The 12,351-nt window shown below is 38.4% G+C and overlaps 1 protein-coding gene across 2 annotated transcripts in view; it reads right to left on the bottom strand.

Moving 5' to 3' along the window:
* The window catches only part of SPPL3 (signal peptide peptidase like 3), a 172,359-nt gene that overhangs the window by 27,762 nt on the left and 132,246 nt on the right, over positions 1-12,351 (bottom strand). For both annotated transcript variants that reach the window (XM_004379006.3, XM_023733742.1), the window contains exon 3: positions 2,484-2,572. In XM_004379006.3, the coding sequence (XP_004379063.1) occupies positions 2,484-2,572 (89 nt within the window). The remainder of the gene's footprint in view (positions 1-2,483; positions 2,573-12,351) is intronic.

Genomic DNA, 12,351 nt, shown 5'->3' with positions numbered 1-12,351 from the left:
TGGACTGACATCACCATTAATTTATTTGAGAATAACACTGTGCTTAGACATAGACTATAGATTTCTCTTAGGTTTCTGAGCTAGATGTGATGCAATGAACAACAGATTTATAATCTGGTTTAAGCACATCATTTGTATATAGTTTACAAACAGAACTTTAAAGAGATTTTTTAAGAGTATAAAATGATTTGGCTTAAAATGTTCATAGAAGGCAAACTGTTATATAATAATTTGATCTGAAAATCAGATTCTGACACTGGGTTTTTGCCTGGTTCTTATTAAGTTATTCATATGGTATTTTACCTCATACAAGGATCTGTGTCGTAAGTTTTGAAAGACATCATATTTAAATGATTCTGCTTACTGTATTTATCATTCCTACTCTGTACTACTGGTTGACAGTGAAACACATGTAACTGGGTGAAAACCGGCGAAGTGTAATTTGGTTGACCGGGTATAATAATAACTAGAGACACTGAAGTAGAAATTAAGTTATCTCCACCAATATTATCTCTATCAGTGTATCTAACCTAATATTCAGAAAAACAAAACCAGTTGCTGTTGAGTCAACTCTGACTCATGGTGACCTCATGTACGTCAGAGTGAAACTGTGTTCCATAGGTTTTCTGATTTTTTAGAAGAAGATCACCAGGCCTTTTTTGAGGCACCTCTGGGTGGACCTGAACATCCAACCTTTCAGTTAGCAGCTGAGCATGTGAACCGCTGGCACCACACCCTGGGACTCCAACCTTATGTTAACCTGTTGCTGTTGAGTCGCTTCCAACTCACAGTGACCCTATAAGACAGAGCAGAACTGCCCCAAAGGGTTTCCAAGGAGCAGCTGGTGGATTCGAACTGCCAACCTTATGGTTAGCAGCCAAGCTCATAACCACTGCGCCACCAGGGCTCCATACCTCATATTAGATCCCTGGTATTTCCTCCATATCAGGCTGCTGACTTTACCCTGTTATGTAAGTCATGCTCATTCTCCCCTCTGTTCCTGTTTTTATGTACTCTTCCCACCTGCATGGCTTCCTCTCCACCAACCCAAGTTCATTGTTTCGAGTCAAACTCATCTTCTCCAGAAAAGTCCCTTACTTGACCCACTGTTGCTCACTTGCAACTTGCCTTTCTCTTTACTCTCTTTGTACATGTGTACATGAATGTCAAAATGATCTCCAGAGCTTACTCTGATTCATTGTTAGTAGCTGCTTATTCAAAAGGATTCTGAGGCTATGGTGAGACTCAGTGAGAAGAAGTACCTGCCTCAAATACAGGAGGAAAGTGGTACTTGCCATCTCTGTCTTAAAAACCCATGACTCATTGCTGTTGAGTTGATTCCAACTCATAGTGACCCTAAAGGACAGAGGATAACTGCCCGATAGTGTTTCCAAGGAGCGCCTGGTGAATTTGAACTACCAACCTTTTGGTTAGCAGCCATGGCTCTTAACCACTACACCACCAGGGTTTCCATCTCTGTCTCTGCATTCTCTAAAACCTTGGAAAGTATTTTGGCCATGCTGCCTATATGACAGCTTGGGTACTAGTCCTTGTACTTATGCAACTTTCAAAATATTGAAGAGAATGCCAAGCACATGGTAGGTACCCAGTATAAATCTCTTAATATTGTAAAATCAAGTCTCCTTATTTCTAATTCACTTCTCTTTCCATAATAAGCACCACCAATTTCCTATAACTCTATTCAGGTATAATTTATATACTGTAAAATTAACCCATTTTACGTACACAAATCAATGTGTTTTTTTTTTTTTTTTGAGTAAAGAACATTTTCATCAACCCAATAAACTCCCTCATGCCCGCTTATAGTTAATGTTCCTTCCCACCCCTAGCCCCAGACAACCACTAATCACCTTTTTGTCTCTATAAAATTTGCCTTTTTGGAAATTTCATATAAATGGAACCATTTAATATGTGAGCTTTTGTGTCAGGCTTCTTTCAGCTTCTTTCACTTAGCATAATGTTTTGAGGTTCAACCATGCTATAGCATGTATCGGCACTTCATTCTTTTCACTGCTGAACAGCATTCCATTGTATGGATATACAGTATTTTGTTTATCCATTCACTAGTTTATGGACATTTGCATTGTTTTACAAAAGGCAAGCTATTATGAATGCTGCTGCTGAATATTTGCCGTATAACACACTTCTATTTTTTATAAAGCAAGTATCCTTATAATGCCCTAAATATCAGGAGAGATAATCATAATACTTAGTTTTAGAAGTACTTCAAGTAGCTAACTTTTAAGTCACTGAATGAATTGATGATTAACACCTACAAAACTCTATCAACCCCACCAAAATACTTAATGAAGTCATAAGCTGACAGATACTAATCTATTCTGCTTATCTTTAAGAAAATAAATATAAATCCTTGAAGTCAATAAATTATTAACTGAGGATACAGAAAGAATCAAATTAAGACAAGTACATGTGTAAAAGTTAAGTGGCATAAAATGTCTTACTATTATTGGTGCTGTTGCCATTAAAAGACCCAGAAGAACTGTTGTTGTCTTTCTCCTTATCTTGATTTTCAAAGTCCATATTAAGGGACCTGTGGAAAGAAATTTCTAGGTAAGTTATAGTTCTGCTTAAGAAAGAAGTAGGTCAGACAAGTCAGTAATGAGGCAATATTTTAAAACGCTAAGGCATTAGGAAAGAAAGGAAGATCTCTTTGGAACAACTCTGCAAAATAGTTCTTTGTTACCATATTTAAAACCAAAATAAAACCATCTATATTCTTTCCAATATGTCCGTGCAAGAGTTTTCCTGACTGCAGATAAGCATTCCATTATGGCTGAATCTTCCAGCTGTAGCTCTGAGCACATTATTAATTACTTCCTTATAATAAACACCTAGAAGGAGAGATGCTGGGTCAAAGGGCAAGCATAATTTTGAGACTTTTACATAAAACTGCTGCCAGAAAGGTTGTGCCAATTTACTCTCTCTGATAGCACATGAGAGTACTTGTTTCTCTACACGTTGCCAACTCTGATTCAACCACAACAATCTGAGTTTCTGCTATATCTGGGACTGTTCTAGGTACTGGGGAGGCATACTAAATAGAGAGTAAAGAGTGAGCAAAACAGGCTCTCAAGTTTTTACATTTAAAGGGGGCAGACCAACAATAAACAAGAAAAATAAGTTAAATACATGGCATATTAATGGAAGTGCTAATGAAAACCAGCAGGAAATGGAAGGGTCAGGGCTTGAAATTTTAGGGTGAGCAGAGAAGGCCTCACTGACTGCCTTCTGAGTCAAGTCCTGAAGGAAGCTGTCACTGTTAATCTGATTGGGCGAAGGGCTAAAAATGGTATCTCTGTTTGAATTTACAATTCTTTGATTACTGAACAATTGTGTGTATGTGAGTCTGTCCATTTGATTTTTCTTTGTGAACTCCCTGTTTAAATCCTTAGCCCATTTTCTACTGGTATGTTCCTTCAAAGAAGGGGTTTGTGTGTCCAAAAGAACTTCCTGTGATGATGGAACTGTTCTGTATCTGCAGTGACCACTGTGGTAGACACTAGTCACATGAGCACCCAAAATGTGGCTAGTGTGACTAAGGAATTGAATTGTAAGTTTAATTTTAATTAACTTAAATAATTTAAAAGCTAAAGCTATAAAGCCAGAGCCCTGATGGCGCAGTGGTTAAGACCTACAGCTGCTAACCAAAAAGGTCGGCAGTTCGAATCCACCAGCTGCTCCCTGGAAGTCCTATGGGGCAGTTCTACTCTGTCCTATACAGTCGCTATGAGTTAGAAACGACTCGATGGCAAAGGGTTTTTTTCTTTTTCTTTTTTTGGTTTAAAGCTATAAAACTCTTAGAAGAAAAAAATCTTCATGGGCTTGGACTTGGCAATGGATTCTTAGATATGATGCCAAAAATACAAGCAACAAAAGAAAAAAACAGATAAATGTGACTTCATCAAAATTAAAAACTTCCATGTTTCAAAGGACGCTACGAAAAAAATGAAAAGACAACTCACAAGATGGGAAAAAATATCTGCAAATCATATATCTGATAAGGTACTTGTATCTAGAATATACAAAGAACTCAATAATAAAAAGACAAATAACTCAATTAAAAATTGGGTAAAGTACCTGACTATGTTCATATTTCTCCAAAGAAGACATGCAAATGGCCAATAAGCACATGAAAAGATGCTCAGCATCATCAGTCATCAGGAAAATACAAATCAAGACCTTAATGAAATACCAATTCACACCCACTAGGATGGCTACAATAAAAAAGTCAGGCAATAACAAGTGCTGGTGAGAAGTGGAGAAACTGGAATCTTCATATGGTCAGAATTCTGATGTGTTGGCTTTCTTTTTTTTAAATAAAAAAGAAATGGATTTTAGAACATTCATCTGTTCATATTTAATGTCTGGGGTCTTATATCTCTCCAGTCATCAGAGAAAGACACTTTAGCAGAGACTAAAAAGTACACTAGCAGCTCCATCTCAGTCAAACCTAGAGGAACTGTTACAGTGACCGGCTCCTAAGACAGAAACTGCTTCCTGTCAATTTTGATTAGTTCCATAACTAATAACTAGATAAATCTGTTTTGCACATATTTCCCTGCCAAGACAACTATGGTAGTTTTCAGTACATGGTTTCATTTCTATGGTCTTTTAAACTTTAATTCATGTTTCTCATGGCAGAGCTAATCATTTGTGGGGATCTAAACTCTAGGACTGGTGATGTATTTCATGAGAACCTGTCTGCAGTCACTGGAACATGGAGACTGCTTTTCCCCTGGGGGCAGACTTTGGAAAAGACATGTTATTAATTTCAATTGATTAATTTCAATTGAGTTGTTTTCAAATTTACTTATGAGTGGAACTACTACACTGGTTATGCCTACTCTCAGAATCTGGTGACAGCAGATATTAGTTCATACTGGGAACCTTTATCCACATCTCTATCCTGGTGGCTAGCTACTACGATTGTTAACTTCTATGCCTTCCTGTTGGATTGGAAAGTTAGCCAGCACCTCTGTGGTTTAACCCATCTTCAGATGGGGTGAATGAACGTGAGTGTTCAGAGTAGTGCAGGATTCACTGAGGACTATTCAAAACTCTATCCTGCTTATTCTGAGGGAAGGATTTCTTCTCTTTTCAAATTTATCACAGGTTGTGGCTAACGTGAAACCAGTTTTAGCTGTTCCATTTTCTTAGAACCTACTTCGACAAGACACTACTGCAGGGACAAGAAAATTTTAGGTGGGCTAATGAGGTACTACTCAGGCAGAGCGAAGAGAAAGAAAGTACTCTTCTTTGGTCCTTATGTAATTTAAAGTTAATTCTGGGTTTCTCACTGCCTCAAATAAACTTAGTTAAAATCAAACTCTGTCAGATCATTAAAAGGAGAGCGTAAGTTACTATTATACAAAACAACGGTCGAGTTAAAAATGAGGTTGTGGGGCCCCAGATATTAGTTCAAACTGGGAAGATTCGTATCTTCCAGTTTAACAAAACAAGATCAATGGGCCTGGGTTTAGCAGATCCCAGGCCAGTGTGACTGGGGTTCAGCAACAGTTACCCACACAGTGCAGCGACAGCAAACTTCAGCTGTTTAAATAAAGCCTTTGTAGAAGACTCGCTTCCAGAGCTATCCAGGGACCACTATGAATTGTGGACCTTTGTCCTTACTTACTTGTTCAACTTTATTAACTCCACAGACATGAAATTGCTTGGCTGGACCTAGAACAGTCTGTTCCATCTTCACAGAAGCCTGCCTTTCAAGCTGCCCCACCACCATCATAATCTTGTACTATTAGGCATTCCATCCTGTCTGTTTTCTTAACAAACAGCAAGTCTGGGTTACTGAAATCAAAGTTTAAATGACCCAAAGAAGGATGTGAGCTATGGCTGTTTCATCACAGACAGCCATTTACCACTGTAGAAAAATCCACCTAAATTATAGCATATTACTTGCTATTTTTACTTGTCTTTTCATCGACTCTGAAGTGGTTATGGGTCAAGCTGCAGGAGGTAAACAAATTTCCAATTATTGATGCTCACACAGAATCAACATCAAGATACTAGTAAGAATCAGGGTAGGAAGAGAGAGTTTTCTAAGTACCCGAAAATTTCCTGAGGGTTAAAATAATGATAATTGTTAACCTTTACTGAGCTCTGTCAAACACTGTGCTAGATGCTTCACAGGCAAAATTTCATTTGATTCATAGAATAACCCTACGAGTAGGGTGACCACATATCCCAGTTTATGTCTGGTGTCCTGGTGAGATTAACATTGCTCCCCTTTTCAAAAACACTCTAGTATCTTTGTTTGGACAGTAAATTATATGATCAGCCTGCCTTTTAGGGATGCTCTAGTATCCTAGTTGTACAGCAAGGAAACAAAGGTTCTTATTTTGTATACTACATTATACTACCCTGTCTTGCCTGTATTATCTCCCTTCCATTAAAAACACAACAAAACAAAACAAACTTCTATTTTTTTCTGATAAAAGTAATATACGCGACTGTTAAACAATAGAGAACAGAACAAAACAACAGATTCCCATAATCCTTATCTCCAGAGATATACACATTTGGTATATATTTGTCTTTTTAACAAATGAGGATTATCATATACGCTACTTTGCAAATTATTTTTTCATTCAACAGAATCTCAAGGACATCTTTCCACATCAGTACATACTATTTTTCCCTCTTTCTCTCTCTCTCTTTTACATAGCTGCACAGCATTTCTCCTTGAATTAACTTGATGTGGTATCATTTTTAGATGAACTTGATATGTTGTTGTTGTTAGGTGCCATCGAGTCAGTTTCAATTCATAGTGATCCTATGTATAACAGAACAAAACACTGCCCGGTCCTGTACCATCCTCACAATCGTTGCTATGTTTGAGCCCACTGTTGCAGCCACTGTGTCAATTCATCTTACTAAGGGTCTTCCTCTTTTTTGCTGACCAAGTATGATGTCCTTCTCCAGGGACTGGTTCCTCCTGATAACATGTCCACAGTATATGAGACGAAGTCTCGCCATCCTTGCTTCTAAGGAGTATTCAGCTGTACTTCTTCCAAGACAGATTTGTTCGTCGTTCTGGAAGTCCATGGTATATTCAACACTCTTCACGAAAACCATAATTCAAAGGCATCAATTCTTTGGTCTTCCTTATTCATTGTCCAGCTTTCGCATGAATATGAGGTGATTGAAAAGACCATGGCTTGGGTCAGGCACACTTTAATCCTCAAAGTGACATCTTTGCTTTTTAACACTTTAAAGAGGTCTTTTGCAGCAGATTTGCACGCCGCAATACATTGTTTGATTTCTTGGATGCTGCTTCCATGGGTGTTGATTGTGGACGCAAGTAAAAGAAAATCCTTGACAACTTCAATATTTTCTCCTGATGTTGCTTATTGGTCCAGTTGTGAGGATTTTTGTTTTCTTTATGTTGAGGTATAATCCATACGTACTAGACTGAATTAAAAATTATTTTCTGAGGAGAATCCTAGGCCTACCTTTGAGAATTTTCACTGCTTGCCTCAGGGCAAGGGAAAACATGGTATGCAGGCCTTGTTAGGCTTCTTGGCTCTGATAAAAATACAAATACAAATGCACTGTGGGAAATGTTAAGACACTGACTAAGGTCTTATTCATGTGCCAACATGGTATGTTGTGCTCACTGCTACTGACATTTATTAAGAGAGCAATATTCAGGAGTAACCAGTTGAAGAACTCACAGTCCATGCACTTCTCCAGATCTTCTAAAATGTAACTGCGGACCATACCAGTTCAGCTATAAGCTGGGCATATGGACCACAGCTTTTTGCTGCCCACTGTGAACCTCCATTTTGGCAAAATTGCTTTTACTGAAATGCATTTTGGTGCAATGCTACCAGTTATGTTAAAAGGTACTGTAATTCATTTAACAAACATTTGAATGCCTACTATGAAATGCTGTGAAACTCAATGCTGCATCCTTTATTAGAGGGTCTTTGGGACCTTTGCAATTTTCCTGAACAAATTTTTTTTTTTTTAAGTTGGTTGTTAGAAAGCTTACTGTGGTATTTGGGGACCACCACTAGTAAGGGTATTGGCCATTATGGTACACATTTTTTGACTTATTTTTGGCTTTAATTTGTATCCACTCAACCCTTGTCTTTTCTTTGGCCCTGTTTCAATTTACCTTATCTCACTACAATTTGTAAAACTTAGTAAATGATCTAAAATCCTTTTGCATAGGGCAGAGCAAAAATATACAATTTTAGGAAGCCAAATGGAACTGAGAACATATTAGTTTATTCGAAACTATACTTGCATCATCCACTTGAACTTTTATAACTGAGGATACTGTGAAGGAGAGAAAAGGGGAAGATTGGCATTTTTTATCTTACTTTATGAGTACCATGTTTTCTGATCACCCTAATACTGAAAGCAGGCACAGTGAAAGAATTCACTTGACCAAGGTCAACACTATATGGTTGAACTTGGCTTTAAGCTAAATATGTGCTTCTAGCTTTTTATAAATTTAAAAACATTTAAAAATAAATTGATGCATCCTGTTAAATATAAATACGTAAAGATACTTGTTCATGTAGTGCATAACACACAAAATCATTCCCTAAATTATCTAATAAATTCTATATCTGTATGTGATGTTTTAAAGTAGGACAGAGGGTTATAAGGTAGCAAAAAGAGCAATTCAAAAAATGAACGCACTGCACACCATTAGAACATCATTACATTTGTGAACGACATCAAGACTTGTTTTGGTTAACCAGGTCTAACTTTACAATTATACGCACTGAGTATGAAGGGTAACACAATCATGCAAAGTATAGTTCTTATTAGTATCTCTGAAGCAGTCTTATTAACCTGACGTCATTGTCTTCCTAGAGTAGCTCTGAGTATGAGCAAATAAACTGCCCTCATCATTAAAGAAAGCCCGAATAGGTGCTTGCCTTAAAAAAGGTAGTAGTTACTCTACAGTTATTTATTCCTTTTTATATAAACACAAAACCAAACCCATTGCCATCAAGACGATTCTGACTCATAGTGACCCTACAGGACAAAGTAGAACTGCTCCATAGGGTTTCCAAGGCTGAAACCTTAATGGAAATAGACTGCCACATCTTTCTCTGGAGGAGTGGCTGCTGGGTTTGAACAGCTGACCTTTGGGTTAGTAGCCAAGTGCTTTAACCACTGCATCACTAGGGCGCCTTCCTTTTCATATAGCAGCTTTTAAAAAATACTGAACATAAAGTATATCTTCTTTTTAGATGTATTTCAAATCTGTTATCTTTTGTCCATGGCTCCTGATGGAACAGAATTTCAAATATGGTCTTGCCAGTACTAAACTGTCTAAGACATTCTTAGCCAGCATCATACTGTAATTCTTGGGTCTATCTGCTCATCAGAACGGTCCTTTTCTATTACTGTCGTTCCCCGCCCTGCTCCCCTCCACCCCAGTTAGTTTTTTGTTTCTCTCTCTAATGCTCTCCTGCAGGTTCGTTAAAATCTTTTGAAACATACTAATTAGATGTGTAATTATGCTATTTTTTTCTGAGCAGCTGGAAAGAGTAAGGAGAGACAGGTGTCAGCTTTAAGTAATATAGGAAGTCTAGCAAAACTCAGCCAAGAGATGGCAAATGTAAGGACTCCTGAAATCTAGGCTTTGCTTGGAATCTAGTTGGATTTGGTATGGTTTTTTTCCACTGTACTTAGAAATGTGAAAGCCTAGTGGGAAATAGCCAATAAAATTTATAAACCTTTTATTCTATATTTTATGATCTTCCTCCTGGCTTGTACAGCTTTAAATGAAGGTGACAATTTAAAGGAGCAAACAAATATATTTTTATGGTCTCAAACCAATAGTTGGGCAGCTGAGGGGAGCAATAAGGATAGCGCTATTCAAATTCAAGAAACATTTTTTGTGCATATCCTATATGGAAGGCAGCATGATAGGATCATGGAAGTCAGGGGAAGAGAAAATTTCAATAGTACATGATGGTAAACCATGAAGGGTAAGTCAAGGACAAAGACTGAGGAGGAATTTTTTTGATTTAGCAAAATGGAGAACTCTCGGAACTTCAGGGGAGTTGCAATTACAGCAACTGGGCGTGCAACTTTACCCTTAATCAATGCGATTTTTTCCAACACCAGCAACCCCTCTTTCCTCCTTCCCTCCCACCCTGGTAACCACTAATAAACTTTGGTCTCTGTACATTTGCCTTTTCTTATCTTTTTATAGGTGAGGTCATACAATATTTGTTCTTTTGTGATTGGTTTATTTCACTCAGCATGTCTTCAAGCTCCACCCATACATGTATCAAGACTTCATGTCTCCTGCTGCCTGAGTAGTACTTCCAGTGTATGTATGTACCACATTTTGTTTATCCATTCATCTGTTGATAGACAGTTAGGCTGTTTCCACATTTTGGCTATTGTGAATAGTATTGCAGTAAAGATTGGTGTACAAGCCTCTTTTTGAGTCTCTGCTTTTAAGTCTTCTGGGTATATACCTAGCAGGGAATTGTTGGGTCATATGGTAGTTCTATTTTTAGTTTTTTGAGGAAACACCACACTGTTTTCCACAATGCCTGTACCATTTTGCACTCCCACCAGCAATGGCTAAGGGTTCCAATTTCCTCACATCCTCGCCAACATTTGTTATTTCCTGTTTTTTATTTTAGCCATCCTACTGGGAACGAAATGGTATCTCATTGTGGTTTTGATTTGCATCTCTCTTGATGGCTAATGACTATGAGCACTTAACCACTGTGCCACCAGGGCACTTGGAGATTGTTACTTGCCCCAAATTAAACAGTGGGAAGAGTCAAACTAGAACCAGTATCAGTCTTTTGACAAATTATATTTGCTTTGTATATCAATTTCCATGAAAAATATGCTTCTCCTACAGGGCTCTCCATCTCAAAAACTGTACCATCATTGTACCCAGTTGTTCAGGCCATAGACCTCAGAGCCATCCTGACTCCTCCCTCCCACATACACTGTATCCTTTTCATAAGCAAATCTTGTCCTAAATCTATTCACATCTCATTCCACCACTATTAGCCTAATTAAAGCCAAAATAGTTTATTGCCTGTGCTATAGCAATGGTCTCCCAGGGTTTCCTTATTCCACTCTTTCCTCCTACCCAACAATCTATTTCCCACACAGAAGCCAGAACAATCCTTCTAAAACACAAACCAGATTATATTACTCTCTGCTCTCAACCATCTGTTGGAAGAATACTGAATATACCATGGACTGCCAGAAGAATGAACAAATCTGTCTTGGAAGAAGTACAGTGAGAATGCTCCTTAGAAGCAAGGATGGTGCGACTTTGTCTCATGTACTTTGGACATGTTATTAGGTGGGATCAGTCCCTGGAGAAGCACCTCATGCTTGATAAAGTAGAGGGTCAGAGAAAAAGGGGATGACCCTCAACGAGGTAGACTGACACAGCGGCTCCAACAATGGGTTCAAGCATAGCAACGATTTGTGAGGATGGTGCAGGACCGCGCAGTGTTTCATTCTGCTATACACAGGGTTGCTATGAGTTGGAACTGACTCGATGGCACCTAATAACAACAACACGTTCAAAGAATTCAATGAAAAGATGGAGAGTTTCTGCAAAGAAATGGGAATTATAAAAAAGAATCAAAACAATAATAAAAGCAGACAAAACTGTTAAAGAGACAGTTCTACCAGGGTGGGCAAGCTGTGAAAACTAGCAGGTTTGCTGCCAGAGGGAGCTAACTTGATTTGTAGCAGAGCGTAGAAAAGTCCCATGTCCAGCTCTGGTGGGAATGTCAGTAACAGTAATGATCTCGGTTGACAAATAAATGAGGAGACAAGCAGCTCAGCTAGCCTCAGGTTGCAGTCCTAGTTGGGGCAAGCAATGGACCATCAAACTTGCTAGAAATTAAACAGGGAGATTCAGGAAATGAGACTGCCATTGTGGGTGTCAGTAAGCTGTCCATGTATCTATGCAGGATAGACTGCAGAAGGCTCAAGTTATCCACATATTCCTGGCTGGCTATAAGCCTGGGTGAACCTGTAGAGAAGGTGCAAGAGAATCCAATGAAAAGTAAAACCTTGGGCAGACTTCGAAAACTGCCTGAACTGTGAACAAACACACAGATGGTGGAAGCTTTATTGACTCAAGGTGTTTGACTACAACCTCTTACCAATCATTGGCTGACTGCTAAATTAGGCAGACACAAGGTGATCCCTAAGAAGCCAGGCTTAAAAATTTTTAAAAAGGGGGGGTAGTAGGAGGCAGAGACATCAACAACCACATAGCATGGGGGAAACAGACCCCACAGATTTACCAGGCAAGTTACTAAACAAAAA

This window comes from Trichechus manatus, unplaced genomic scaffold (genome assembly GCF_000243295.1).
Source record: "Trichechus manatus latirostris isolate Lorelei unplaced genomic scaffold, TriManLat1.0 scaffold00061, whole genome shotgun sequence".
In the NCBI taxonomy this organism is placed as follows: domain Eukaryota; kingdom Metazoa; phylum Chordata; class Mammalia; order Sirenia; family Trichechidae; genus Trichechus; species Trichechus manatus.
This window is presented reverse-complemented; position numbering and strand designations above follow the sequence as displayed.